At 52.8% G+C, this 25,138-nt stretch overlaps 3 protein-coding genes across 4 annotated transcripts in view; 2 read left to right on the forward strand and 1 right to left on the reverse strand.

The window, feature by feature from the left end:
• The first annotated feature begins 460 nt into the window (after positions 1 to 460).
• Positions 461 to 13,805, forward strand: PABPC1L (poly(A) binding protein cytoplasmic 1 like). The gene is made up of 15 exons (XM_027784541.2): positions 461 to 1,010; positions 1,800 to 1,993; positions 2,520 to 2,635; positions 3,376 to 3,515; positions 4,328 to 4,422; positions 4,692 to 4,829; positions 5,393 to 5,488; positions 6,380 to 6,646; positions 7,189 to 7,279; positions 7,577 to 7,702; positions 9,047 to 9,186; positions 9,581 to 9,674; positions 10,499 to 10,629; positions 11,435 to 11,524; positions 12,130 to 13,805. The coding sequence occupies exons 1-14, from the start codon at positions 818 to 820 to the stop codon at positions 11,516 to 11,518; spliced, it is 1,905 nt and encodes a 634-aa protein (XP_027640342.2). The 5' UTR covers positions 461 to 817; the 3' UTR covers positions 11,519 to 11,524; positions 12,130 to 13,805.
• A 1,531-nt stretch (positions 13,806 to 15,336) lies between these two features.
• On the reverse strand, positions 15,337 to 19,655 carry TOMM34 (translocase of outer mitochondrial membrane 34). Its single transcript, XM_055813718.1, has 7 exons — positions 19,481 to 19,655; positions 19,301 to 19,400; positions 18,781 to 18,933; positions 18,050 to 18,201; positions 17,643 to 17,787; positions 16,899 to 17,025; positions 15,337 to 16,365 (listed from the first exon to the last, which is right to left on the reverse strand). Exons 1-7 carry the CDS (start codon positions 19,599 to 19,601, stop codon positions 16,267 to 16,269), a joined length of 897 nt encoding a protein of 298 aa, XP_055669693.1. The 5' UTR covers positions 19,602 to 19,655; the 3' UTR covers positions 15,337 to 16,266.
• A 31-nt stretch (positions 19,656 to 19,686) lies between these two features.
• STK4 (serine/threonine kinase 4) overlaps positions 19,687 to 25,138 on the forward strand; it is a 46,566-nt gene continuing 41,114 nt past the window's right edge. For both annotated transcript variants that reach the window (XM_055813707.1, XM_055813708.1), the window contains exons 1-3: positions 19,687 to 19,832; positions 22,279 to 22,359; positions 23,244 to 23,372. In XM_055813707.1, coding sequence (XP_055669682.1) covers positions 19,801 to 19,832; positions 22,279 to 22,359; positions 23,244 to 23,372 — 242 coding nt within the window. In that variant the 5' untranslated portion in view covers positions 19,687 to 19,800. The remainder of the gene's footprint in view (positions 19,833 to 22,278; positions 22,360 to 23,243; positions 23,373 to 25,138) is intronic.

The following is a 25,138-nucleotide window of genomic DNA, read 5'->3' on the forward strand; positions in this document are numbered from 1 at the left end:
GGCGCGCCTCTCCGCTGGGCGCCGTGTTTCAGGTGCCTTAGCCGGTGTCCGGGGTCTTTGGAGCTCTAAGGTGGGAGCCCCGGGGAGGGGCTGGAAGCTCCCAGGGCAGCGGCGGCGTTTCTGTGTTCTCCAGCAGCGATGGTCGGTCACCTCCCCGAGCAACTCCACACAGCTAAAACCAGCGAGAGGCCGAGCACCAGTTCTCCTGCGCTGGGGGCCTGGCCAGCAAGCTGGGGAGCTGGGCAGAGCTGGCTGAAAGCCCGTGTTTGCTTTGTTGGCGGTGGAGGGGCTGGGGGGAGCCTGGCCGCAGGGGTGCGGGGCTGTTCGGGGGGGCTGTGCCATGCAGCGGGGCAAACCTGTGCCCCGCCGGCTCTGCTCCGGCTCGGCAGCTGCCTGGAGGGGGCTCTGTGTGTGTGTGTGTGTGTGTGTAAAACAGCAGGCTCTGGAGGTCCCCAGGACTGTTTACCTTCTGAGGAGTTAAAGTCCGTTTTATTTACCTTGGGCTTTTGAGCATCAAAAGGGGCATGTTGGTGTGTGGTGTGTCCCTCTGGCCGCTCCCCGGGTGTGCGAGGGCTGTGATGTGCAGAGCACCTCACCTTGCCTCTTGCACCAGCATTGAAACGTCCCTAAAACATTTGGGAACTGGAGCATCCTTGGGCCATTCCTGGTCCTGCCGCTGCTGGTGGGGAGGGCATGGCTTGCGCTGCTGCAGTGGGGCCAGCCCCAGTGTGCGTCTGTGCTTGCTGCGTGTGGTCTGAAACCTGTGCCCTGTAGCCTTGGGTCTGTCTTCCTCCACAGCTGAGATTTGTGGTTGACCATGAACGCCAGCGGCCCTGGCTACCCCTTAGCCTCCCTCTACGTGGGAGACCTCCACCCTGACGTGACCGAAGCCATGCTCTATGAGAAATTCTCGCCTGCTGGGCCCATCATGTCCATCCGGGTCTGCCGGGACATCGCCACGCGCCGGTCGCTGGGCTATGCCTACATCAACTTCCAGCAGCCCGTGGATGGTACGCTGCCAGTAACGCAGCCCCTGGGGGCTCGGGTGCGCAAGGGCTGGAGGGCAGGCGGCTGAAAAGGGGGGAGCAATCATCTGAACGGGTGCGCCAGCCGTTGGGCCTTGGGCAATATTCTGTTGCTGTTGAGTTTGGGTTGTAACTAATCCCAGCCTGCTCGCAGGTGGTGACCCATCCCACTCCCATCTCTTCTTAGAGACCGGGAAAGGATGTGGCAGCTGGGCTTTGGGTTTGCGGTGGGAGGAAGGTGCCTTGCAAGTTACCTCCCTCCATGAGCTGATGGAGAAGGGCAGCAAAACCCCCTCTGCCTTTCCCTGGGGCAGCCAGCCGCCCGCTGGCTCATGGTGTGAAGCGAGGTCTCTCTCCTGGCAGTGGTCACGGTGATAGTGCTGTAACTGAAAGGTGTTTCATGCCGAGGCGAGGCAGTGGTGATGCAAAGGTGTTGGGCTAGTTGCCCAACCCATCCACCCAGGAAGGATTTTGGTCTCCAGGGCATCTGCCAAACTGGAGCTTGCAATGAAATGGATGATCCTGTGGGAGTTGGACATGCTTCGGAGAGGGGAAAAAAATAATTTTAAAAAAGGAGTGATGCGGCTGTAGAGGAGAGCAACCCCTGCCTGGCCCTGCTGCCCTGAGAGGCAGAGCTGCCTGCCTCATCTAAGTTAATGAACCCCTGTCCAGCAGTATCCCTGATTCCTGTGCCTGTCTGAGCTGCTGTAGGATGTGAAGGGCTCTGTCTCTGTTACCCTCCTCTCTCCCCCTGTATACTTGTTTCTTTGCCAGCTGAGCGAGCCCTGGACACCATGAATTTTGAGGTGATCAAAGGCCGTCCCATCCGCATCATGTGGTCCCAGCGGGACCCTGGGCTCAGGAAGTCAGGGGTTGGAAATGTCTTCATCAAGAACCTGGATGACTCCATTGATAACAAAGCCCTGTATGACACATTCTCGGCCTTTGGAAACATCCTGTCATGCAAGGTACACGTGCCCCTGGGCCCTGCAGGAAAGGGCTGCCTGCAGAGCTGCCCCGTGTTCTCCAGCCAGCTGAAATTCACTTTCTCATCTCGCTTCCCAACAAGTTTCCTCTAATTCTCACCTGCCTTGAAGCCAGAACTCTCCCTTGGGAACAGGGGCTTTTCTCCCTGCCCCTCCTTTTTCCCAGTCCCTGCATAGAGACGTTGTGTGTTGTCCTGTCTGAACGCAGTGTGTCACCAGCATTCGCGTCTTGGTGAGCTGCAAGCTCCTGAGCATCATACAAAGCACTGGGGACCTGGCCCTGGGCTTGCCCGGCTCCTGACCTGCTGCCAACGTCCCAACAGAGTTCAGTTGCAGCAGAGGCAGGGTGTCAGGGAGGGCAAATATCCTTGGAAATGAGGGTGGGTTTTCCTGCGACTTACTCGTGTGCAAACATGGAGAAAACCAGTGCCTAGCTCTAGGGTTTTTTCTTTTTTTTTTTTCCTCCCCTTTCCCACCCATCCCCTTCCTCCTTGCTCTGTGTTTGTAGGTGGTTTGTGATGAAAACGGATCCCGTGGCTATGGCTTCGTTCACTTTGAGACTCACGAGGCAGCAACTCGGGCCATTGAGACCATGAATGGGATGCTGCTCAATGACCGAAAGGTGTAAGTGCCAGAGGAGAGTGTCTCCTTGGCTCTGCTCCTCCCTTGCCTTGGTGCATGCTCAGGAGCAAGCGCCTGCCCTGCTCAGGCTGCTCCCTCCTGCTGCTCTCTCTCTCCCTGTCCCTGCTGGGCACGGCGGCTGCGCTGCTCTCCAGGGCAGTGAGTCACTTGTGGTCAGTGCTGGGGGAAGTGTGATAGTGGTTTGGAGCCGTTCCTGGTGGTGGGGAAGGAGCCCAAGCCCAGGCTGTGTGCTTTGCTGAGGCAGTGTAAGGAGTGCCTGCAAAGCAGGGCTGGTCCTCCATCTCGGCTGTCAGCATCAGATCATCTGGGCAGCAAGAGATTCTGTTCTTCAGCTCTCTGCTTACGTTGCATCACCTTATTCTCTACATCCCTGTCCCTGCTGAGGCAAGCAGCTGCCCAAGGGGCTTGGGGATACCTTGGAGGAAGAGAGCTGGCACTTGTTGGCACCCTTTGGGGTCTCCTGGGGTGACATCCCCAGTGTGGGGCTGTGCCCTGTGTTACTACTCTCCTCGTTTCAGTAGTGCCAAGTGGGTAGGGGAACACCAGAGTGGGACGTGCTGAAGTTGCTGGATGTGAAACACATGGTGGGTTTATGGGTGAGCAAAGCATGGCCTGAGGTGACGGGATCTCTCTTGGCCTGCACCAAGACAGATGTACCCATGTCCATCTTCGCCCTACAGGGCACGTGGAGGGTTTCAGGTCCCTTTCCTTGTTCCCTTCAGGTTTGTTGGCCAATTCAAATCCCGCAAAGAGCGTGAGACAGAGTTTGGGGCTAGGGCGATAGAGTTCACCAACGTCTACATCAAAAACTTCGGTGATGACATGGATGACGACAGACTGCGGGAAATATTCTCCAAGTTTGGTGAGTACAGTTGTTGAAGCAAAGTCTCCTCGTGTCTGATAAACTGGAGTTGGGGCAACTGCAAAGAAAGCTGGGGTGAGTGCTTGGCTGCAACGCTGAGCCCCTTTGCTCAGTGGCATCTGCCTTGCTCAGGCACCCCCTCACCAAAGGTCCTGACAATTTAAGCCACAGCGGTCATTACATGCACCTTCCTGCCACAATGGAGGGTAACTTCTATTAGGTGCTCTCCTGAGAAAAAGGTTTTTACTTTCATGGGTAATAAAAATGTGGAGGGTTTGTTTTGTTAGTTTTTTAAATTGTTTGGAGACCAGTATGCTGTCTGGTTCTAGGAGCCCTGGGAATAAGAGATGCTGAGTTTGAACTTAAAGAAAAAGAAAAATAATTAAAAAAAGCTTCTCTGTTTAGTCCATTACTGGAGTATGCCTGTTGTGAGAGGGTTTAGGGCTGTACCAACCCATGGGCCATACTCTCTGTGCTCGGCCACTGTTATCTCTGTTAATTTGTGAATACCCTTCATACGAACCCAATTTATGTATTCATACATAAAGGAGATGGGAGCTTCTGGCCAAAGGAACTCAGTGCACTGGCTGGAGAAACCGAAAAGCAGAGAGCAGTGAGAGCAGCATCCACCAACACCTCGTGTTCCCGAGGCGGGGATCCTGCTGTCTGTGCTCCCACTTGGCTCTTCTGTGCTGCTGCTGCCGTCCACGGGGCTGGCACCTCATGGTGGCTCCTGAGCACGGTGCTGTGTGCCAGCAGCACCCCTGGGGGGGCACCCTCCTTCAGACACCTGCTTCCCTTCCCTCTTGCAGGAAAGACACTAAGTGTCAAAGTCATGATGGACAACACCGGCCGTTCGAAGGGCTTTGGATTTGTCAACTTTGAGAAGCACGAAGAAGCCCAGAAGGCAAGAAACTCCTCGTTGCCTGTCTGCTGTCCCAGCCCCGAGCTTGTCGCTTGCTGATGTTCCCACCTCTCCTTGCGGGGAGAACCTCACCAGCTGCATGCTTGGCTGGTTGCTGGCGTGGGAGGGTGTCTGGGTGGGCAGGACCTGGCAAAGGGGAGCAGAGCTGCTTCCCTGCCCTTGCCTGGGAAAGTCTCTGCTCGTGGGGGGTGAAGAGCAGAGCCATGGCGTTGGGTTCCTGTGGTGCTCAGGGCCCTTCCCTCCGCTGGCAGGCGGTGGCCGACATGAACGGGAAGGAGATCAATGGGCGGATGGTGTACGTGGGCCGAGCCCAGAAGCGGCTGGAGCGCCAGAGCGAGCTGAAGCGGAAATTTGAGCAAATCAAGCAGGAGCGAGTGAGCCGGTACCAGGTAAGGGGAGAGCGGGATGTTCCATCCTGCAGGTCTGCACCAGGGATGTGCCCCAGGCTTCCAGGGACATCCTTGGCTTGGGGACAGCACAGGGCTCTCCGGAGCAGATCAGCGCTGGGTGCCTTCTGCAATGGAGGGAAAAAAAAAAAAAAGACTGAAAAACACCTGCACAGGAGTCCAGTCACTGCCTGATGATGTCCTGGGAAGCAGCATCAGGAAAGAGGACAGAGATCTAAACCCAGGATGATGTTGGCAGGTGAACAAATGCATCTGCTCTTTTCTAGAAATTAAAATATTAGTCTGGAAATGAGGCAGCTCCCTGAGGTTTTGGAGCAGCTTCGCAGCAATAGTCTGGGTGCCCTCTTCCCTCGGGGTGTCTTGCCTGCAAATGGAGCATGTATGCAGCCCTGGCTCCTCTCTGTGTCACTGGTCCTGTGGCAGCTCTGGAGAGGACGTGTTTGTGGGATGTCCCACCCTCCGGCTGAGCTGCTGGTGAAACACACCCAGCTTGAAAAGCTGCTGTAAACCTCAGGAGCCCAAGCTGCTTTTTTGTCTCTTTGCAGGGGGTCAACCTGTACGTGAAGAACCTGGATGATGGGATAGATGACGAGAGGCTGAGGAAGGAGTTCTCTCCCTATGGCACCATCACCAGCGCCAAGGTGAAGGACTGGGGCTGTCACCGGGGCTCCCAGGGTTGGCTGGCTGGCGTGCTCAGCCCTTGGAAATGGATCGGGATTGTCATCCTGTTGAGTTATGGCTCCCTGCTGATGGCTTGTACCTCAGGCCAAGTGTGAAGGACACGTCACTTGTACCTCACGCTGTCCTGAGGAGCTTATTGATTCAGCAAATACTCTGTAGCTTTGCTGAGTTACCCCAGCCCCAGTGAGATGCAGGGTACAGGACCTTAAAGCCACGTCATTCTAGGCGTTGCACAGCTGCCCTGTGGTCTGGGACTGATGTGACACTGGTACAAATGGAAATGACCCACAAGCCACCTCAGTCTGGGGAGAGCGGGGTGATGGGCTGGTGTTTTGCCTTTTGAAAAACCGTAAAAGCTTCAGTCCTGCCACCAACTCTGGTGCTGAGCTTCTCTTGAACGCTGTGCGTACAGGTGTGGAGGGATGCTCTGGCTTTAAGGTCAGCTGCCTGCAACCTGCTAGCTGCCAGTGAAAGATGCTGCCTGGCTCTTGGGCAGGGACAGTGTCCCACTGATCCCCAGCCCTTGCTGGCTCCTCTGGCACCAAGCACCAGAGCATTGCTGGCCCTGTGGGGCTGGGGCACAGATCACAGGCTGTGGATGTCAGGCTGGCCCAGACTCTGCCACCTTCTTTTCCCAAACCTACTGGTTTTGCCCAAGTGCATCCTCCCCTTCCCCACAGAAACCTCTCCGTGAAGCCCCACAAGTGCAGCCCCATCCATCCCAACCTGGACACGGGGGTTGCGGTGGGGTGGCTGTGGCTGGCAGGTCCCACATGTCCCCCTCCGTGCTGTGCTTTGCGGGTGCTGCGGCGATCTGTGGACTTAGCTGTCTTGTTCTAATCCAATTTTAGGTGATGACAGAGGGTGGCCACAGCAAAGGGTTTGGGTTTGTATGTTTTTCCTCCCCAGAAGAGGCTACCAAGGCCGTGACAGAAATGAACGGGCGGATCGTCAGCACTAAGCCTCTCTACGTTGCGCTCGCTCAAAGGAAAGAGGAGCGGAAAGCAATCCTCACCAACCAGTACATGCAGAGATTAGCCACCATGAGGGCCCTGCCTGGCCCTCTCCTGGGCTCCTTCCAGCCCCCCCCGGGGTACTTCATCCCCCCCATCCCCCAGGTGAGTCCCTGCTCCCGAATGCCAGCTTTGCACGGGGACCCGAATTTGCCCTGGGCTGGAGGAGGGAGGTGGCAGTTGGGATGAGGAGCATATCCCGGGTTGTGCCAACCCAGGCACTCGGTGGGATCAGCGCTGGGATCGGTGGGATCAGCGCTGGGCTTCTGCTTCAGCGGCAGGGCTTGCCAAAATGCTGATGGGGCACAGGTGCTCTTGGTGATGCGCTGAGGATTTAGTAACTACTGACCGCTCCTCAGAGGAGGAACCAAGGAGGAGTTTGGTGGAAGGGTGTGAGCATGGAGAACAAGTCTGCCGATGAAACAAGAGGAGGGAGAAGGGTTATAGAGGTGCAAAGGCTCGTGGGGAGGAGTTAAATGGAGCTGCTGGAGGACATGCAGGCAGCATGCCTGGTTGATCTTTAAAGCACTCTGGCACGCTGCAGAGCGTGGGGTTTGGCTTGTCTGGCAGCCGCTGAGATGCTCTGGGTTAGATCTGACTCAGCTCAGCTCCCCGGTCACCTTGGATAATGTGTTCTCCTTTCCCAGCCACAAACCAGAGCTACCTTCTACAGCCCCAGCCCAGTTGTCCCAGTCCGTCCTGCCACTCGCTGGAGTGCGCAGCCCTCCCGGCCTCCCTGTGAGTCCACCTGTCTGTCCCTGGGGGCTCTCAGTGTGACCTGGGCTCACTTAGGGACTGAGGGTCTCTAAAAGCACCACAAAGCATGTAGCCATGGGGGGCTGTTGCCTGGAGAAGTGCACAAGGGTTTGGTGCAGGGCTCCTGGTGACGGGCACCGGTGGATGAGATGTTGGGGTTGACCCCAGAGGTGAGATGCTCCTGAGCTTTTCCCTAGCCACAGTCGCTCCCCCCCTGTCTCCTTCCATGCCTTTGCTACCAAGACGCTTTATTAATCACGTACCCCATCTCTCCCACAGCGTATCCTGCAGCTACCCCCATCCTGAGGGCTGCTGTGCCGCCCCGGCGCCTGCTGTCCAACATCAGCACCATGAGACAGGCTGCCACCCAGGTGCCCCGTGTGCCCCCCCAGGCCCAGAGAGTGGGTGAGTGGGGGCAGGACCCAGCTTGGATGTAGCCACAGTGGCTGTGCGCTGGCAAAGGTGCTTGCTGTGAGCTTGGGTCTGTCTCTGGAGATGGCTCAGTTTGTGGGACTGCTCGTGGAGGAGTCCAGGTGGTGCCCTTGGGTGTGATGGGACTGGAGCAGTGTCTGCAGTAAATCAGTGTGTACCTTTTGGGGAAGGTTGTGGTCTTCCAGGTAATGGGACAGGTCTCCAGTATGCAGATTGGTCTTGTTGGGTGCTGCTTCTTGAATATGTTCATTAAAGATGATGATGATGATGCAGCCATGGCACCCTAGGCATAGCGCTCAGTCCAAGGTGGACGTTGGGAAGGGACCTCTTGGCAGAAGCAGAGGTTCCTACAGGCTCTGGCTGAACTGCTGCCAAAGCCAAGCCTCCAGTAAAACCCACTTGTGTTAGAGGTGTTTGGTGCTGTGGCCTGAGAACCAGACCTTCTGGCATCCCCAGTGCCTGGCTGTGCCGGGACTGTCCCTGTGTCCTGAGGTGTCTCCTCTGCCTAGCCAGCGTGGGGTGGCTGTGCTCCAGCAGGGCAGTGACCAATCTGCTGTCCTGCACGTGGTGCCCAGAGCACTCCTCACCCCATGAGTGCTTCATCCCCATGTCTGTCCTGTCACCTCTCTGCCTTTTGGGTGAGGAAGAGGAGGATGCTGAGCAGGGCTTGCAGCATGGCCCCCTCCTCCCCGAGGCTCCTCTGTGGACAGGCTTTGAGGAGAGGCTTAAGTGGTGCTGGGTGGAAGCTGCTCACCTGGTGAGTGGGTGATGTCCCCCAAAACAGAGGACCGTCTGGAGGGGCAGCATCTACCTGCAGCCCTCCCAGCTCTGCGATTTAGCCCAAGGTCACCTTCAGTGTTGAGTGTCTCATTGCTGAAGCAAGCAGGGGCACCAGGAGGACTTTGTTTGGCCAGTCCCCTCTCCTTTCGTCCTTGTCCCCTCATTCCTCTACCCTCGTGTCCCTGTAGGAGGGAAGCCAGGGTGAGCTGGGGGACAGAGGCACTTGCCCTTTCTGTCCCCATCCTCTGGCCGCTGATGCGGACGGGCGTTTCTGGAGAGATGCAATGAAGCATAGGTGCCTTTGCCAGCTCTTCTGCCCTCTGCACAAAATCGGATCACCCCAGCCCAGCAGGCAGGTTGGCGATGCCCTGCCTGTCCCAGGGAAGCTGCCTTTGACCCGGGGGCTGCTTTGAGCCCCACAGAGAGATTTTTCAGGCTCTCTGGCTGAGCACGGTGCCCTTGTGGCTTCAGCCTCCTTTTGGCACAGCCATCTGTTTAATGGGTTCCTCCTTACAAACGTTCCTGTCCCTGTTGCAGCCAACATCGGGACGCAGACGGTCAGCACTCGGGTGTCCTCCTCGCCCACCCTGCTGCGGGGCACCCCGCAGTACAAGTACTCCTCGGCCGTCAGGAACGTCCAGCCGATGGGGCACATGCCGTCCGTGGTGGCGCCACAGGTAACCCCCCGGCAGGGTCCCGGCTTCGGCCGGCCACCACAGTGTGTGTCACTCCTGCTCCCACCCTGGGGTCATGCGGCCGCTGGCCCCAGGTGGCACCATGGCTGTTTTTGACTGGTGCCATGGGGACCTTTCCCAGGGGCTGCTGAGGTAACTGGGGCTGTGGATCCAGTAGCCACGCAGCATAATGCCCGGCTCCGGCTTTCCTGGAATTGGTGTTTGGATACAAACGGGCAATGCCAGAATCTGTATCAGCATCTTGGGAGGGTGAAATGCCCCGCAGCACTCGGGGACCAGCACCGTTCCTGCAAGCCAGGGAACCTGCACATCAGTTCTAGCCTTTGATTGCTGCCCTTCTTTGGGTTCTTTTTTGTTTGTTTTTCTTTTTCTCCAGGTGGGAGAACCTGCTGTGCATGTCCAGGGGCAGGAGCCGCTGACAGCATCCGTGCTTGCAGCAGCCCCTCCGCAGGAGCAGAAGCAAATGATAGGTGAGTGTCACTGCCGCTCTGCGGGAGGAGGTCTGGCTGCGAGGGCGTGTGGGCTTGCATGCACCAGGGAAAACCTAGCTGGCAGGAGAAGCTGTAAGCCTTTGTGGGATTGCTCTGATGTTATGCTGCTTTAAAAAAAAAAATAATTAAAAAAACTAGGTGGTGTTGGAAGGGTAGGGAAGCAGTAAAACCACTCCCTGTCTGTATTAGCTGCCTGGCAGTAAGACAGTGTCTGGTGGAGCTCCACAGGAGAGGCAGAGCCCTGTCCTGCCTGTGCTGCCAGGCTGCACCAGTGCATTTGCAATTCCCCGGGACTCTGGGCCATGCTCCATCACCGCTCTCGGGCACTGATGAACGGTGTGGTGGCTGTGGAGGTGCTGGGGTCAGCACTGCTGCGCAGTCCTTGGGTTTCAGGTGCCACCTGGCATCCTGCTGGTGGGGTGGCTGGTGCCTGTGGCATGGGAGGGCATCGCTCGCCCTGCTGCAGGGAGGCTGCCCTGCTCCACTGGCCTTGCAGAAACACAGCAGCTCATGGACCAGCTATTCCCTCCCGAGGAGAAGACCGCTCCTGCAGGAGCGGGCCCCTTCACCTGCATGCTGGTGGGCAGGCACGGGCAGCACTTAACTGTTCCACTGCCCTGCTCCCACAGCAGGTGCCTGCTGGAGTAGGTTTGCTGGGAGCAGTGATTTTTCACCACCGTCGCTACCCTTGTATCCCTTTTCAGTTGAAAGGGTGGAGCTGGGAGGGTGGAAGGGCTTGCACTGTGTTTGAAAATGCTAAAATTCTTGCATAGTGCTGATGTCCTCCCTGGTGTCTGGAACAGGTGAGCGCCTCTACCCTCTGATCCACGCCACGCATCCCTCGCTGGCTGGCAAGATCACTGGGATGCTGCTGGAGATGGACAACTCTGAGCTGCTGCTGCTCCTGGAGTCTCCCGACTCCCTGAGCTCCAAGGTAGGAGGCACTCTGTGCCTGAGAAAATAGCATCTCAAAGGGCTAGCAGCTACGTGCTGCTGTAAGGAAAGGGGATTGTTGCCGACAAGATGGGCCAATGATGTTGATAGCCATCGGAAGAGCAAGTCGCTGCTTTTTTTTTTTTTTTTTTTTGAGTGGAAAAGCAAGCAGAAAGGATCCTGGGTTGATGGCATTCCACCCAGTGCCTGAATGCCTGCACACCTTCATCAAAAGGAGAAGCTCAGAGCAGCTCCTGAAAGCACGGGCCAAGCTCTGAGGGCGGCTGGGAAGTGAGAGGGGAAAACCTGGGTAGGTGTCGCTTGCAGGAAGATGGGGAGATGCTGTTTGCTGAGAATAGAAACCAAGCAAACACTGCCTCTTTACAGCATTTCCTTGGTTTCCTTAATCCTGGTGAACATTTAGCTTTGGTTCCCATCAAAATAGTTGCAGTGAATTGACTGCATCTCCTTGTTGCTTCTTGGAGACAGGATTCACTTTCAACCTCTCGCTGATGTTTTTTGGAGCCTGGGCTCTGGCTGCGTGGTGTCAGGCAGCTTCACCGATGGAGAATTCCAATCTCTCTCACAGAAGTTCTGCTGCTATAGAAAGGAGAGATTTCCCTAGGGAAGAGACAGAGAGGTCTTTGGGCTGATCAGTCTCCTGCAGAAGCAGTGACTTGGATTTTATAATTGAGTCCTTTACCTCTTGGTCTGCGCGGAGGCCAGCTCGGGACTGGGAATATTGCGTTTCTTGTGCGGTGCTCCTGCTGAACTTCTCCCCCTCCCTTTGTGCCTTCTCCCCTAAGATGGAGGAAGCGGTGGCTGTTCTCCAGGCGCACCAGGCTTCGGAGACGTTGCACAAGAGCAGTGCCACGGCGTTCCTGCAGTGACCGCAGGTAGGTGCGGGCAGCCCTCGCAGGCGTGGGTGTGCTCAGCGTCTCTGCTTTCTCTCTCTCAAACTTGGGATTAGGTTTCCTGGCCAGACCAAGTAAGGCTTGATGGGCAACGCAAGTATCTTTGACTGTAAAATTCCCTTTTTCCATGTCTTAATGCATTCTCCATTTTCCTTCATCATACTGAAGAGACATGGTTCTGTGTGTTGGTCTTTTTTTTTCCTCTGTTGATGAGAGAAATGACTGTGCCTACCAGAAAGGAAGAAAGGAAAGGACCTTGCTTTTTCTGTAGGTCTAGTGGGGACCAGCATCATCATTCCTGGGACTTCCCAGTGGTTTTTTGCAGGACATTGTCAATAGGTACCCTGTAAAATGTTATGGTTCTATGTGAGCTTAATTAGGAGAGCTGGCCCTTGCTGCTGGGGCTGGGACAGATACATTAACAAGCAATTCAGACTCTCATGTACCCCTTTGAATATAATATTTCCTTGACTTATGTTCTCAAGGAAACTGTTTGTTAATCCAAGTTCAGGTGAATTTCATCTTGTCTGGATGAAATTCTTTCTCTAGCAGTTGAAAAACACCTGTGTCCTTTTTGTTTCTTGTAGACTTCAGGACTGAGAGTGAGCCCTGAGAACGTTGCCTTGGGAGAACAGCAGCAGCAGCCTCACCGTGCTTTTGGAATTGTGCCTGAACAGTGACCCTGGCTTGTCTTCAGTGCCCCATCCTATTTTTTGTTTATTGTAAACCTTGCAGGATTGCTTCCTCCTCCATCTGTTAAAAAAAAAAAAAAAAAAAATCCCATGTTAATTCTCTTCTCGCTCCTGAAAGCATCTTGTAAAGTGTAGTGTGGAACCCAGCCCAATTCAGTTGCCCAGGAAATGACAACTAAAAATGAATCGCCATTTTTAGTGAATTTATTGGGTTCTGTAGTTTTATTTGTTCCTGTAGCTGATGCTAATAAAGAACCGATGCTTCCACCCCCAAAGCATGGGTTAGTTCCCTTTGCAGAAAGACAGCAAATACTTTTTTGCTGATTCACACAGGTGGAGCGATGGACTTAGGTCAGGCTGCTGTAATTAGTGTTTGAAGCTTGTGATGCTGGTGGGGCGGCAGTCCTGAGAGCTCAGAAGCAGGGACATACAGGATTAAATGAACAAATTGCCAACCAACAGGCTCTCATGATTCCTTCTTTCTTTCTGACTCTCTAGAAGGATGGCTTTAAGCAGATTTCGTGCCATCAACCTGGATTTTATCCTTTCTCGCTGTTTTTAACTTCCCTCCAAAGGGCATCATCTTCTTGTGGTTTTCCTTTTGTAATGGACCTTGCATGCCTGCAGGAGTACTGCCACCGGGTGTCTTCTGCCAGTCACCACACCGTGTGGGTATGTGTCTGTGGGGCACAAGACCCAGCTTTTGAGGTATTGTAGAGCAACCTGTAAATCAAAAGCTGCTTCTCCAATGTGTGTGCCTGACCAGTAGTTTCAAGGAGTCGCTGAAAACATTCATAACCACATCGCACCTCACTGGCATGCTCCTTGCTCGCAGGAGTAGCTGGGACCTGTTCTAGAATCAGAGTGGTTTGGGTTGGAAGGGACCTTAAGGATGATCTAGTTCCACCCCTCTGCTATGGACAGGGACACCTTCCACCAGACCAGGTTGCTCCAAGCCCCATCCAGCCTGGCCTTGGACACTGCCAGGGCTGTGGCACCCACAGCTTCAATGGGCAACCTGTGCCAGTGTCTCACCACCCTCACAGTGAGTAATTTCTTCCTAATATCTAATCTGTGTTCTGCTCTCCGGACCCCTCCCAGAGTGTGGTGTTATCATCCTGGCCTCAATGCCCTGCTCTTCCTAGTTAGGAAAGGCATTTCTGTCCCTAGGGGCTCCTTGGTACTTGAGGCTGATGTACTGACCTTACTTGACTGCTTCCTTGAGCTGACAGGAGCACATCTCCATCAGCACCACCTACCTTCTTTCTGTCCAACCTGTGTGCCGGCGTTGCGGTCTCAATCTTCCTTCTGTGCTGTATCACAGCCTCGCTTCGGCTCACTGCTGAGTCATCCCTCCTACCTCTTGTCTTCCTTCCAGCATTTTAATAGAATCACTTATACATTTGCTCCTGCATGGTGTTTGCTCAGCTGGGACTCTTCCCTGGGGCTTTTCATCGTTGCTTTTTCTTGCCTTTGCTTTGCCAGTTCTTCCTCTGAGCTCCTTAAATATTTCTTTTCCTCACAGTGGATGCCTCAGCCTGAACTGTGCACTGTTTGGGCATCTCCTGCTCAGCAAGATGCTTATGAACGACTTTAAGCCACTTCAGTGAAGGTCCCATATATTTTTTTCTCCTGAAGTGTAACCATCTGGAAGCTTTTATGCTTTGTCTCTAGTGGAAAAAAGATGATGTGTATTTGTGTGTGTAATGCATATAAGGAGCTGCAATGGAACTGTACTGGTAAACTTCATTCTACTGTTGGCTAGCTTGTTTGCACCTTTTTTTCAGATGTATCAGGACAGTCAGACATGCCTGTGACACCACCTCCAATCCTAGTTAGCTTGGCTGGAGAAGACAGCTGTAAAGCTAGAGGGAATGCAGAGCTGGGCCAAGGAACATCAGAACAGCCTAAGAAAGGCTGTGAACAAGGGCCAAGGTCTTTAAAATCTTTATCGTAAAATGTGAAGATGGAGCTTGGATCCCCGAGGATACTGGAAAGTTTTCAGAGTAGCAATCTGGCTGAACTCCTTGGGGAAGTCTGAGGCTTCAGGGAGTTGAGTCAGAAGCAGCAATGCCAATGCAAATCAGGAGTCTCTAATCTAGAATAGTTGCTGTGGCTTTTGGAAGGGATGAATGAAGGTGTGCCTCTGATATGCTCCAGCTGCCCACCTGGGAAGTGTCCTGCACCACTGCTGGAACAGAAGTGACCCTGAGCTTGAAGTAGTGTGTCTTGTTGCTGTGCTTGATCTTTGCCTCCCTGGTGGTATTGCTGGGGAGTCTCAGAGATAATAAGGTACAAAACAGCGTATCTGTTGCTGAAAGGGGGAAGAGATGGTGACTGCTGCTGCTTAGAGGTGTTGTAATGAATTGCAGCTGAACAGTGCAGGTATCTGCACTCCAGATAACAGCAGGGCTGTTAAAAGGATAGCTCTTAATTAAGTGAAGCCAGGCTTCCTCTGTATTCTGTGACCTTCCTCTGCTTATCTCTGTACTGCTGGCCTGTGCATCCCCACCCTGAAATCCATTAGCTGTGCTTGCCAAGAGCTCAGGCAAGTGCTGGTTGCAGGATCAATGGAACCACAGCCTAGAAGTGGGAGTGGAGTGAATGGAGCAACCTGTGCCCCTCGGGAGGAGTTGCTTCAAGCCCTGGCCCATTACAGCTAATGGAGTATAGCCCTGGGACCTACAAAAAGCTGCTTAATGTCAGGCTATTGTAAGAAGTCCTTGCCTTTAATGGCATTACAGAGATCATCTGCTTTGTAAATTCAGTTCAGTGGGTACCTGCCTGAAGCACTGAGTGGGAGAAGTAAGGTGGGAAACAAAGCTATCTGAACCCTGACTTAAGGGCTAGCTTCTGTCTCCTGGTCTGTACTGTAAGCTGGCTCAGGTCTGGGGCTGTTCAGCATCTTGACTTACTAGTTGAAGAGCTCTAACCGTTACTCAGCTTTGCACAGACTCTGACATATTGCCACTATCTGACAGAACAAGGCACTATACAGCAGTGCTTGAAGGCCCCTGACAAAAAGGGGGGACAGCATGAAGTGGTTATAAAAGTGTTCCAGTTCCCCTATACTATCCATCATGTAAAAAAACACCACAGCTCTAAAGTGAAAATAAACATGGCTTTAATGAGAACTGGTTTTCATGGTTCATAGAATAACTCCAAATATCTCATTTTAAGTCAGTGCCATCAATACCAGATAAGGAGAAGATCAGAAAGTATAAACATGCATTGAAGTAGTAAGCCAGACCTCAGCTGGGATGTTACTGGCCATCCTCTTCCCTGTAACACCCCATAGCAACTGCTCCAAAAGGCACAGAGGAGCTAAAGTGGTTTTCAAAAAACAAACCAAAAAACAATTGTAGAATTCCAAAGCACCCAGAATCTGAAAGAAGTAGTGCACAGTGTAACAAGGCAAGCTTAACTTGCTGCTGTTTTCTTAAATGTGCAGAAAAATTAAAAGCAAGCTGCTACTGTAAACATCTGCCTAGCCACGCTAAGCAGCACAAATTCAGCTGAGGGCCAGCAGGCATCAAGCGGGAGAGGGAACAAGCTCAGTCCTGCACAAGTAACTGTACCTGTTACAAAAAGGGTACATGGTGCTAAGGCAACTGCAGTAGTTCCTGCAGCAACCCTATTTGAGTAATAGCAGCACAAATGCAGAACTGTCACCTGAATAAGGACAAAAAAACCCCTCTGTAGCTCTTCAGGAAGAGAATAGCCACTTTACATGCATCTTGGCCAACGTGGAAAGAGTCCCTGAGGCCAGCAGTTACAGGCAAGTTAACCTATATGCCTCTCAGGGAGTGGCATTAAAACTTTAAATGACCTTAGAGCCAGATAATAGATTTTGATACAGATTGTGTGTCTTAACATTCATTGTGCTGATACGGAACCTGTTACATCTCAGCAGCAGTGGAAGACAGATTTCAGTACCGATCCTGCATTAAGATTGGTCCCTGTAACAACAGCGGAAAGAAAAAAGCTTTCTTCTGCAGTGGAAAACGAAGCTTTTGTTGTTGTTTGGTTACCCTAGGCTGTGTTCAGTTCTTGCAGTAATCTCAGTGCAGCTGTGTTCTTTGGTTCAGTTTTCAACAAGCTCTTGATATCAGCAATGCTTGACTTGTAATCCTAGAAGGAGAGTATTTTTAAGTGTTAGTGCATTCAAAATGCAGTCTAAGGCTGCAGAATTACCACCCAGCAACAGAGGCAAAGGCAACACAACTAAACCTGTGACTCCCTCCCTGTAATTCTTTAAAGCACTGGCATTGATGTAGCTGTTCTAAACTAGCCTGCTTAAACTAGGACTGAGAAGACAGTTCCATCACTTGACTGGGTTCTGAGTCCAACACCAATACAATATGTCATTTGGTATACCCTGCAGACTCTCACCAGACACAAAAACCTAACGCTCAATGCAACAAATAGGTGCTTTCAGCATCTCTAGAAACAGGACCTGATGCTCAGAAACTCATGAGATCCAAAGAGCAAACAGTGATGTGAAAGAAAATCCGCCCTCAGTCCATATAGATCTCACTCAACATCTGATGGCAGACATTGTCTAGCACAGAAACAAGTTCTAAAGGGCATCTCTAGCCCTGATCATGCATGAACAGGCTTCTAGTCCTAGCCTAAAACAGTTGAAAAACTCCTTTTTTACTTACCTTCAGTTCTTTAAGTGCTTGAGCACGTCTGTAGAGTGCCTTAATGTTTTTAGGATCTAACCTCAGAGCTTCCGTGCAGTCCTGTACGGCTTCCTTGTACTGCTGCAGAGTCAAGTAACAGAGAGCTCTGCAATACAGACACCTGGTTAGAGACCTTTGGCTAAAAGCAGCATTTACTGCTGCATCAGGCACAGCACAGCTCAGCCAACCCCAGTGCAGCACAAAGTCATCATACTTATTGAGCTCAAGTTTGTTTCAGTTGAGAGGAGAAAAAAGGAAAAGTTTTTTCAGTCTGAAAAAAAAAAAAAAAGGATTTTTAGAGCAACCTGCTCTAAAGCCAAGTACTTGCACTTCAAGGATGCAGGTTCCTATCTATACCAGTCCAGAACATGTTCTGCTTGCTGCAACTGCCTTAGACGTACTTTGAGTCTGTAAGTATAGCAGCCTGCAGTTTGTGGTTCATGGGGCAACAGACACTACTCAAAATACCCCAGTCCTGGCAGACAAGCATTAAAGAGAGAAAGCCCTTAGCAGCCCTAAGCTGAGTGTCTCCGAGGGTTTTTGCAATACATGATCAAAGAATGTTATACAAGCTACAGGGAGGACTGCACTTGGGGTGAACATGTGTGGGTGTATTGGTTTTATTCAGTTGTTTGGGAGCAAACATCAGGCAGCTCTGTCAGAAGTACCATGGTGGCTTTTATAAAAGGCCAAGAAGTATTTGGGCAAAGAGCTCAGTAGTACCTGTTGGTGTAAGTTGCACATTCCTGACTGAGCTTTAAACTCTCACTGTACTTCTCAACTGCTTTTTTATGGTTTCCTTTCTTTACGAGTTCATTTCCTTCTTCCTTCAGAGTTCGAGCTCTCTCCGTGCCAGCAGCAATCCGGTCTGGAAACAGCATGTAGGAATACAGAACACTATAAAACTGATAAGATCAGCGCAGCCTCTCAGAAGGCAAATATCCCCATACCAGGGGCAAGACAGAGAAATCAAAGGATCCAGAATCCACTGAACAAGGCTGTGGCAGAACCAGGCGCAGGTTTCTCCAGGCCTCAGCCCCAACTGCAGACACACAGAGCAGGTATGGCAGCTGCCTTGTCACCCTTCGGAGCTACAGGGCTCCCTACCCAGCCCAAGGGCACGCTCTCACCTGCTTCTCCCTGTGGCGCAGCAGCAGGAGGGGTGTTTGCCCCGGCAGAAGGAACGCTCCACCTCGTCTGGGCAGAAATGGGGACTGCGGGGATTGGTGGGAGCTTCTGGCGCCAGTTCACACCATCCTTCTCCAGCAAGGCTTTAGTCATCCTGGAAGAGATGGCTGGCAGTCACCTCGTGGTCGGCTGGATGGGTGGCAGCCAGTAAGGTCACTCTGTAAACTGTCGCATGTACTGAGGGAGGCCAGCATCTCCCCACTAATCCCTTTCCATGCATCTAACCTAAGCTCCTTCTACAGACAGGACATGAATAAAAGGACTTTCTTCCTGTCAGCAGGGCTAATAATATCACAGAACAAGAGCTGGGACTCTCAGTGCTCGGGCGAGACGTGTGTGTCGCTCCTCAGTCTGGCAAGTGGTGAGGCGATGCAGGCAGCTCCAGGGAGAGAAGGGCTACAGCAGCACGGGGAGGGCTGAGGGATGGGGCACTGCAACCTGTAGGTTGTTATGTCCTTTAAACCTGGCAGCGAGTAACGCAGCAGCAGCAGCCCCAGCGCATTCACCCCCATCACCCCCAGCCCTCAGCCAGCACCTTGGAAGGAGCCGGCAGGCGAAGGGAGCCCGGCCAGCCGCTCCATTCCCGCACCAGGGACCCAGCCGGCTCCCGGTGCGGCGGAGCTGCCGGGCCCCCCGGCACCCCCCGCCCCCCCGGGGCAGCGCCCAGCGGTACCTGTTGACGCCGTCGTGCGCCGCCTGCACGGCGCAGTCCACCTGCAGCGCCGTCTTGTAGTCCACGTAGGCCAGCGCGTACCGCTCCAGGGCCTCGTAGGCCGCGGCCCGCCGGAGCAGGGGCTTGATGGCGAAGGGGACCAGGGCCAGGGCGCTGCAGCAGAGGGAGAGCGCGGCCCGCCGCCGCCTGAGGGCGGGCACGGCGCGGGGCCGCTGCCCCGGGGCTGGCACCGTCCCCGGCTCGCCGCCCGCCGGCAGGCTGGCACCGAGCGAGCCCCCCGGCCCCGCCGCCCCCCCGGCCCCGCCGCCCCCCGGCCCCGCCGCCCCCCGGCCCCGCCGCCCCCCCGGCCCCGCCGCCCCCCGGCCCCCGCCGCCCCCCGGCCCCGCCGCCCCCCGGCCCCGCCGCCCCCCCGGCCCCGCCGCCCCCCCGGCCCCGCCGCCCCCCGGCCCCGCCGCCCCCCGGCCCCGCCGCCCCCCGGCCCCGCCGCCCCCCGGCCCCGCCGCCCCCCGGCCCCGCTCACCTGCTGCAGTCGGCGACGCAGAGGTCGCAGGCGCCCTCCTTCAGGCGGCAGGCGGCGCGGTTGGCCAGCAGCACGCTCCGCTCCGCCGCGGCGGCCTCCCCTGCGCCGGGACAAAGCGGGAGAGGGGCTCAGCCGGGGTCCGCTCGGCCCGGCCCGGCCCAGCCCCGGGACGCGCCGTACCTGCAGCCTCCAGCAGCGCCAGCGCACGGGTGTAGAGCGCGGCGGCCGGCCCGTACTGCCCGCGGCGGAACTCCTCATTGCCGGCCCGACGCAGGGAGCTGGCGCTGGGCTCCGCTGCCATCGCGCCGCTGCCGCCCGCGCCGGGCCGGGACCGCGCCGGGCCGGGCCCACTGTGCGGGGGCGGGGCCACGCCCCTCCCGGCCGGGCGCGGGGCAGGCGCTCCCCGCTGACTTCCGGCGGCGGGCGGAAGTGGCTGTGCGGCGGGCTGCCATGGCGGGGTGAGGGAGTGGCCGGCTGAGTGACTGCTGTCCCGCAGCGCCATGGAGACGGTGCAGCTGCGGAACCCGCGCCGGTAAGTGACGGGGGGAGCCCCTGCGGGGGCCGGCCCCGGGTGTGCTGCCGGCGCGTCCTGAGCCTGAGGGGTGCTGGCGCGGGGCCTGGCGGGAGCGGCGCGGACGGCCCCGGGGCTCCTGCCCTGCCGCTCCCCGGGGCGCTCCCGGCGCGCGTCGGCCCGGGCGGGCGGGCGGTGGCTGGAGGAGCGTCGGGGCTGCGGGCGGCTGCCGCTTCGCGCCGGGGCGGACCGGGCAGCACCGGTAGGCCCCGCACTGCGGCAGCGCCGAGCCCCGCTGGCGGGGAAACCGCTTAAACTGAAGCATCGGTCGCTGCGGGGGTTCACGCCGGTTTACGGAGCTGTGCTGACCCGTGCTGCTTCAGAGCCCCCGGTAACGCACCGTCCCCTCTCTCTCAGGGCGAGTGCCGCGCAGGTTTGCAGCCTCCCGGTGCCGTGCCCGGGCGCTGCCGCCTGCCTGCTGGGCCCGGTTGAGTGAGGGGTCCCGGTGCCGGCGTCGTCCCGGGCGTGGGCGGCACTGGGACCGCGGTGCGGGGCCGTGGGCGCTATCAGCTCCCCGCAGCCGGTCCCGGGGAGCGCTGCGGCGGCGAGCAAAGGAAGCCGCTGGCTCTGCCCTTCAGTGACATGGCTTTTTTTTTTTTTTGTTAAACAAAACAGCGATGTATGTTCCATTAAAATAAGCGAGTCTGGCTTTATTCTGTAATTGCTTACGGCCGTGTTTAACTGGAAGGCGATTCAGGTTGGATCTGAGTGACAGCCTGGGTGAGAGTACGGCCGGTATGCCCGTGTGCGGTACCGAGGGAGAGGTTCTGACAGCAGGAGCGGGCCAGTATGATGCAAGCACAGTAGTTGTCTAGTTACTGTGTTTGGGGGTATGAAATGACTTTTTTTGTATAGAGACTTTAGGTGTCAACTTAAGCAAGAAGCATCTGCCTCTTGCATCGCCACTTCTTGGGCTGCTTGGAAATGGCAGCTTGTGCGGTTACCGATACATATATTTTTTCCCCCTTTTCTCTTCTTCCCACACCTTCCTCCCTCCACTTTTTTACGAGGACAAGCAATATTCTTTTGGCCAGTGCTTATCTTTGCAGGGAAGCTAGTGACTACTTTCAGTATTTCACCACTTCCTGAGTCGTCTTTATAACATTTCCTTTGCTTCAGGAAGCCATTGTATGTACTCCATGTGTGAGCTGCTCCTCCTGTATGGCTCTTGTACATAAACGTAATAGCCAGGGATCAATGCGTTTGATCTCACTCTGTTTCTGAAGAAATTTGGGAAATAAATTATTTAGTATAGAAATTAATATGCCTGTGGCTGGAGTCGTGATCTTTAGCAGCAGCAGGAAGAGCTTTCAGCAGTAATTTGCAGTTGCAGGTGACCCCACTTGTTTCACTTTAAACACCGCTCGCTGCAAGACCAGTAAGCTCTGAAAACTCGGAGACCAATACGTTTCTGTGTTTGAAAACCTTGTATGAGCTGGTTTGGGGAGTTGGAGGGTTTTTGTTTGGGTGTTTTTCTGTTGTTTTTTATTGTTTCAGATTTTTATTTCATTTTTGTGAAAATGAAAGAGCACTTATTTATGGGCTATTGGATACTGGTTTTTTGACAGTAAATACTTTGTTTTCAGAACTTTTTTTTTTTTTATGTCATCCTTAGCTGTTTCAAGAGGTTTCGAACAGATCTCTGGTGTGGTAGAGGTGGACTGAAAGAAATGTGGTTGATCATCTTGTTGCTTTGTGTACAGAATCTCCTTGAAAGTTGTACTTGGGGTGAGAGGGGCTAGGTGAAGGATCACAGTGCATCACATTTCCCTAGGAAGTGTTTCAGCTGTTGGTAGCAATGCATTTAAGAGGAGTGGACCAAACAGCATTAAGATCCTGAAAGAGTCTGGTATCAGTTTCCTTTTCCCCCCATACACCCCATATCCTCCTGCCACCCCCTCAACAGAATTTTCCTAGTATATGTCCAGGCCCACAGAGTTGAAATCTGATCTTCTGATATTAAAAATGTACAGGTGAGATTGTTATTGCCTCCTTCTTCTGAACGAACATATTCCACACATACGCTAAGGCATCAGGGAAGATGCTGTTCCCTTTTGCCTGGCCTTAGTGCCTATCCTTCCATTCAAGATACTGAACTTTAGCAGCTGTGTTCAATAGCTGCAAGACTGCAGTGCTGCGTTGGAATTTGACCACCAGTGTATAGCTGCTGAGATGAGTTTCCACCAAGAGAAAATGTAGATTTGTGTGCCTGGTCAAATTCTATTCTCTGTAGTTACCTTTGCTATCAGATACTAATAATGTTCAGTTTCCTGGTCAGGTGAAATATACTTACCTCATGCTAAGCCTTGTGTACGTTTAAATGGTGCTATTTATTCTTCTGTTTCAACAAAGCCCAAACTGCGATAAAGTGTTAAATGTAATCGTTTCTCTATTGTTACATACACAGGCAGCTGAAGAAGTTAGATGAAGACAGTTTAACCAAGCAACCTGAGGAAGTATTTGATGTATTAGAGAAGCTTGGAGAAGGGTATGTGTTCTTTTCCACTGTGCCCAATGTATGTTTCTCTAAGAACAGATCTAAGTAATGGCTATATGCTCAGTGGTCTCTGATTTTTCACTTTTGTCATGATCCTGTTACTGCAAAGGTATGTATTGACATAGTGATGGTGTTTGGTTAGTAACAGAATAAAGAATTTATTTCCCAAGAGTATGATATCTCAACTCAAACAGTAGCTCACGGCTCAGCAGTAGGGGTTTTCAACAAACATTGTTGAAAAATGCCAGTCTGGAATTGATAGGGCTGTTTGGGAACTCGAGAGGTTTTGTTAGTTTGTCCATGGTAGTTCATCTTGCAGAAGGTCTGCATGGTGGAAATGAACTACTAATGCATTGTGCCACTTGGTAAGGCAGAGCAGTGTGGGAATGCTCAGCGAGTGACATGTTTGCTTTCTTAAGTAGTTCGTTTGAAAAAGCTGAGTTGTAAATCTGCCTGGCTGCTGTAAGTAAAAAAGCTGGAAATAAAGACAGATAATATCTGACAAGAACAGGCAAAACCCCTCTAACAAGAGCTGTAGTTCTTGCTGATGCTCACCTGGTACTGTGTGCTGGAAGAAGGGAGAATTGTATTTGTTGGATTTGTGTAAAAGGCCATTGCAAAGCTACGGGCAGTGTATTGATGCCGGTAATTTCCAGAGCTCTCCTGTGACAGTCTTGGTGTGCTGTGACTTATTTGTAGTATTATAGCGTTTAGAACTTAGTGGGCTGATTATTTACACTAAAATACAAAACATTGTTAGCAGTAGGATAGTTAATTTTTTACCTGGTGGCTGCACTTGCAAAAAGCAAAACCATAATGTTTGCATTTTTAAAATGTTACTGTATTTAGTGTTTGTTTAATATTTTGTTTCATAGTTCCTATGGCAGTGTGTTCAAAGCCATTCATAAAGAAACGGGTCAAGTTGTTGCAATTAAACAAGTTCCTGTGGAATCTGACCTGCAAGAGATTATAAAGGAAATATCCATAATGCAGCAATGTGACAGGTAAATGTATACTGCAAAACTCATTATTGGTATGCAAAGAAAAGTATTGTCTATGATCTGGCATTTAATCAAATAAAAGCCATGATGTTGCCTTAAATGTTTTTTAAAAGGCTGGACTTGTACGATCAAGTTACCTCATATCAGCTGACTCATGTTAACTGACCATTTGAGTAGTCTTAATCCAAGCAAAGGTAAGACAACAAAAATGTAGCTTGCAACAAGAGAGCATTAAGCTAAGTTGAATAACCTTGCACTTGCTGCCAGCGAAGAGCCAAGCGTGCGAGCAGTGACTGCAGCTCTCCCCACGCGCCGTCACTTGTTGAACAGTGGTAACTTGATTGTGTGCTACAACAGCAGTTCCCATGGCTGAAGGGGCAATGACTTCTAAACAGGTTTTGGTATGGACATAGAAAATTGTTAAAGAGGGGGTTTGTTTGGTTTTAAGGGGCCTGTGGATGAGAGCCACTAACGCATGACTGCTCTTGCATGTGCATAACCTACATGCTGTCATCTGCTTGGGTGGCAGAGTTGTTCTGCCTGTGCAGGTTCTAGTGCGGTGCAAGGCTATCTGCTGATCTGGGCATCCTCAGAATAACTTGCTGGCAGCTCTGTGGGCTGATGGTTGGCTCTCTGGGTTGCCTCTGCATGTTTCTTATGGGAAGAGGTGTTGTAATAACTTGGCTAATAAAGAGCTCATGGGTGTGGAAGACCTCCTGTCAAAGTGTGGTCTAGGCTGAAAGTTTAAAATAGACTAATTTCTTCTGCTGTTATGAATCTAGCGTTAAGAAACACTACTTTGATGGATTTCAGGCATAGAAAACCATTTAAAATAAATTACATTAGCAATATAAAACTATGGTCCCAGTCACTCACTCTACTGCACTTCGCACTCGCTATCTTTAAATGGAGGTGACTGGTAGCAGACAACAAAACGTAACTTGAAAATAATTTCTTTGTGAAAAATCTTATTGTGTAACTTGGAAAGCGTTACTAGGTGTCTCTTAAAAGAAATTAAATATTAACATTGTAAAGCCTAAAATGAGACCTCACAGTTATGAACAGCAGAGGGAGTGAATCACTGGAGCATCGTGGGTTTTGTGCAAGCATTAAGGGACACAGCGTGGTGTGACTGGCTTACTATTTTTATAGTTTTTCATTAGAAAACATTCAGCAGAGGATAGATGAAGTACACTGCTGTTCCTTAGCTCTGTTCCTGTAAAATCAGGGGACAGTCTTTCGGTTCGTTTTCTGCTTTACCTTCTCCAGAGGACAGATGGTTATGCTGACCAATACACTTTACTAGGTCGTTTGTTTTTTGGGGCAGCCAGGTAGCTGACCGTGAGAGACAATCCAAGGTTGTCCTGGGTTCCGAAAATACATTGTGGGTTAAATTGTAGAAACAAGTGGGTGTATGTGGTAGTGGGGGAACATTCCTCTTGATGAACATGATAGCTGTTTTTCAGCAAACTTTGGACCTTATTTAATGTTTCCATGTGGTTGCAAGTGCTCTGCAGGAGCTTTACCACAGACTGCACTGGTTTGTTTCTCATTCCCTTGTCCTGCCTTGTTGCTTGCCACAGCACTGACCTTGTAATCCAGTTCAGGGAGCTAAACCAGACTGAAAGCTAATCTCTCCTTATTTCTGTAGGACAGATTTTCAGACGGTTTAGCTCCCTGAACTGACTTATTGGTGGGTCAGATGAGCACTGCTGTGGGGAAGAGGCTTGGCAGAACTGCAGTAGCCCTGTGCAAGTTCAGACTGTTTT

The sequence above is a fragment of the Falco peregrinus genome, chromosome 9 (assembly GCF_023634155.1).
Source record: "Falco peregrinus isolate bFalPer1 chromosome 9, bFalPer1.pri, whole genome shotgun sequence".
Lineage (NCBI taxonomy): Eukaryota > Metazoa > Chordata > Aves > Falconiformes > Falconidae > Falco > Falco peregrinus.

What these genes read in the sequence shown, in the direction of transcription:
- PABPC1L (XM_027784541.2), top strand. Translation starts at nt 818, where the DNA reads ATGAACGCCAGCGGCCCTGGCTACCCCTTAGCCTCCCTCTACGTGGGA. An exon ending in CTGCTCAATGACCGAAAGGT is followed by an intron (nt 2,636 to 3,375) that starts GTAAGTGCCAGA and finishes TGTTCCCTTCAG; the next exon opens with GTTTGTTGGCCAATTCAAAT. An exon ending in AGCACGAAGAAGCCCAGAAG is followed by an intron (nt 4,423 to 4,691) that starts GCAAGAAACTCC and finishes CTCCGCTGGCAG; the next exon opens with GCGGTGGCCGACATGAACGG.
- TOMM34 (XM_055813718.1), bottom strand. Translation starts at nt 19,601, where the DNA reads ATGGCAGCGGAGCCCAGCGCCAGCTCCCTGCGTCGGGCCGGCAATGAG. An exon ending in TGCGCCACAGGGAGAAGCAG is followed by an intron (nt 17,788 to 18,049) that starts GTGAGAGCGTGC and finishes TGCTGTTTCCAG; the next exon opens with ACCGGATTGCTGCTGGCACG. An exon ending in AAGCACTTAAAGAACTGAAG is followed by an intron (nt 16,366 to 16,898) that starts GTAAGTAAAAAA and finishes CTCTCCTTCTAG; the next exon opens with GATTACAAGTCAAGCATTGC.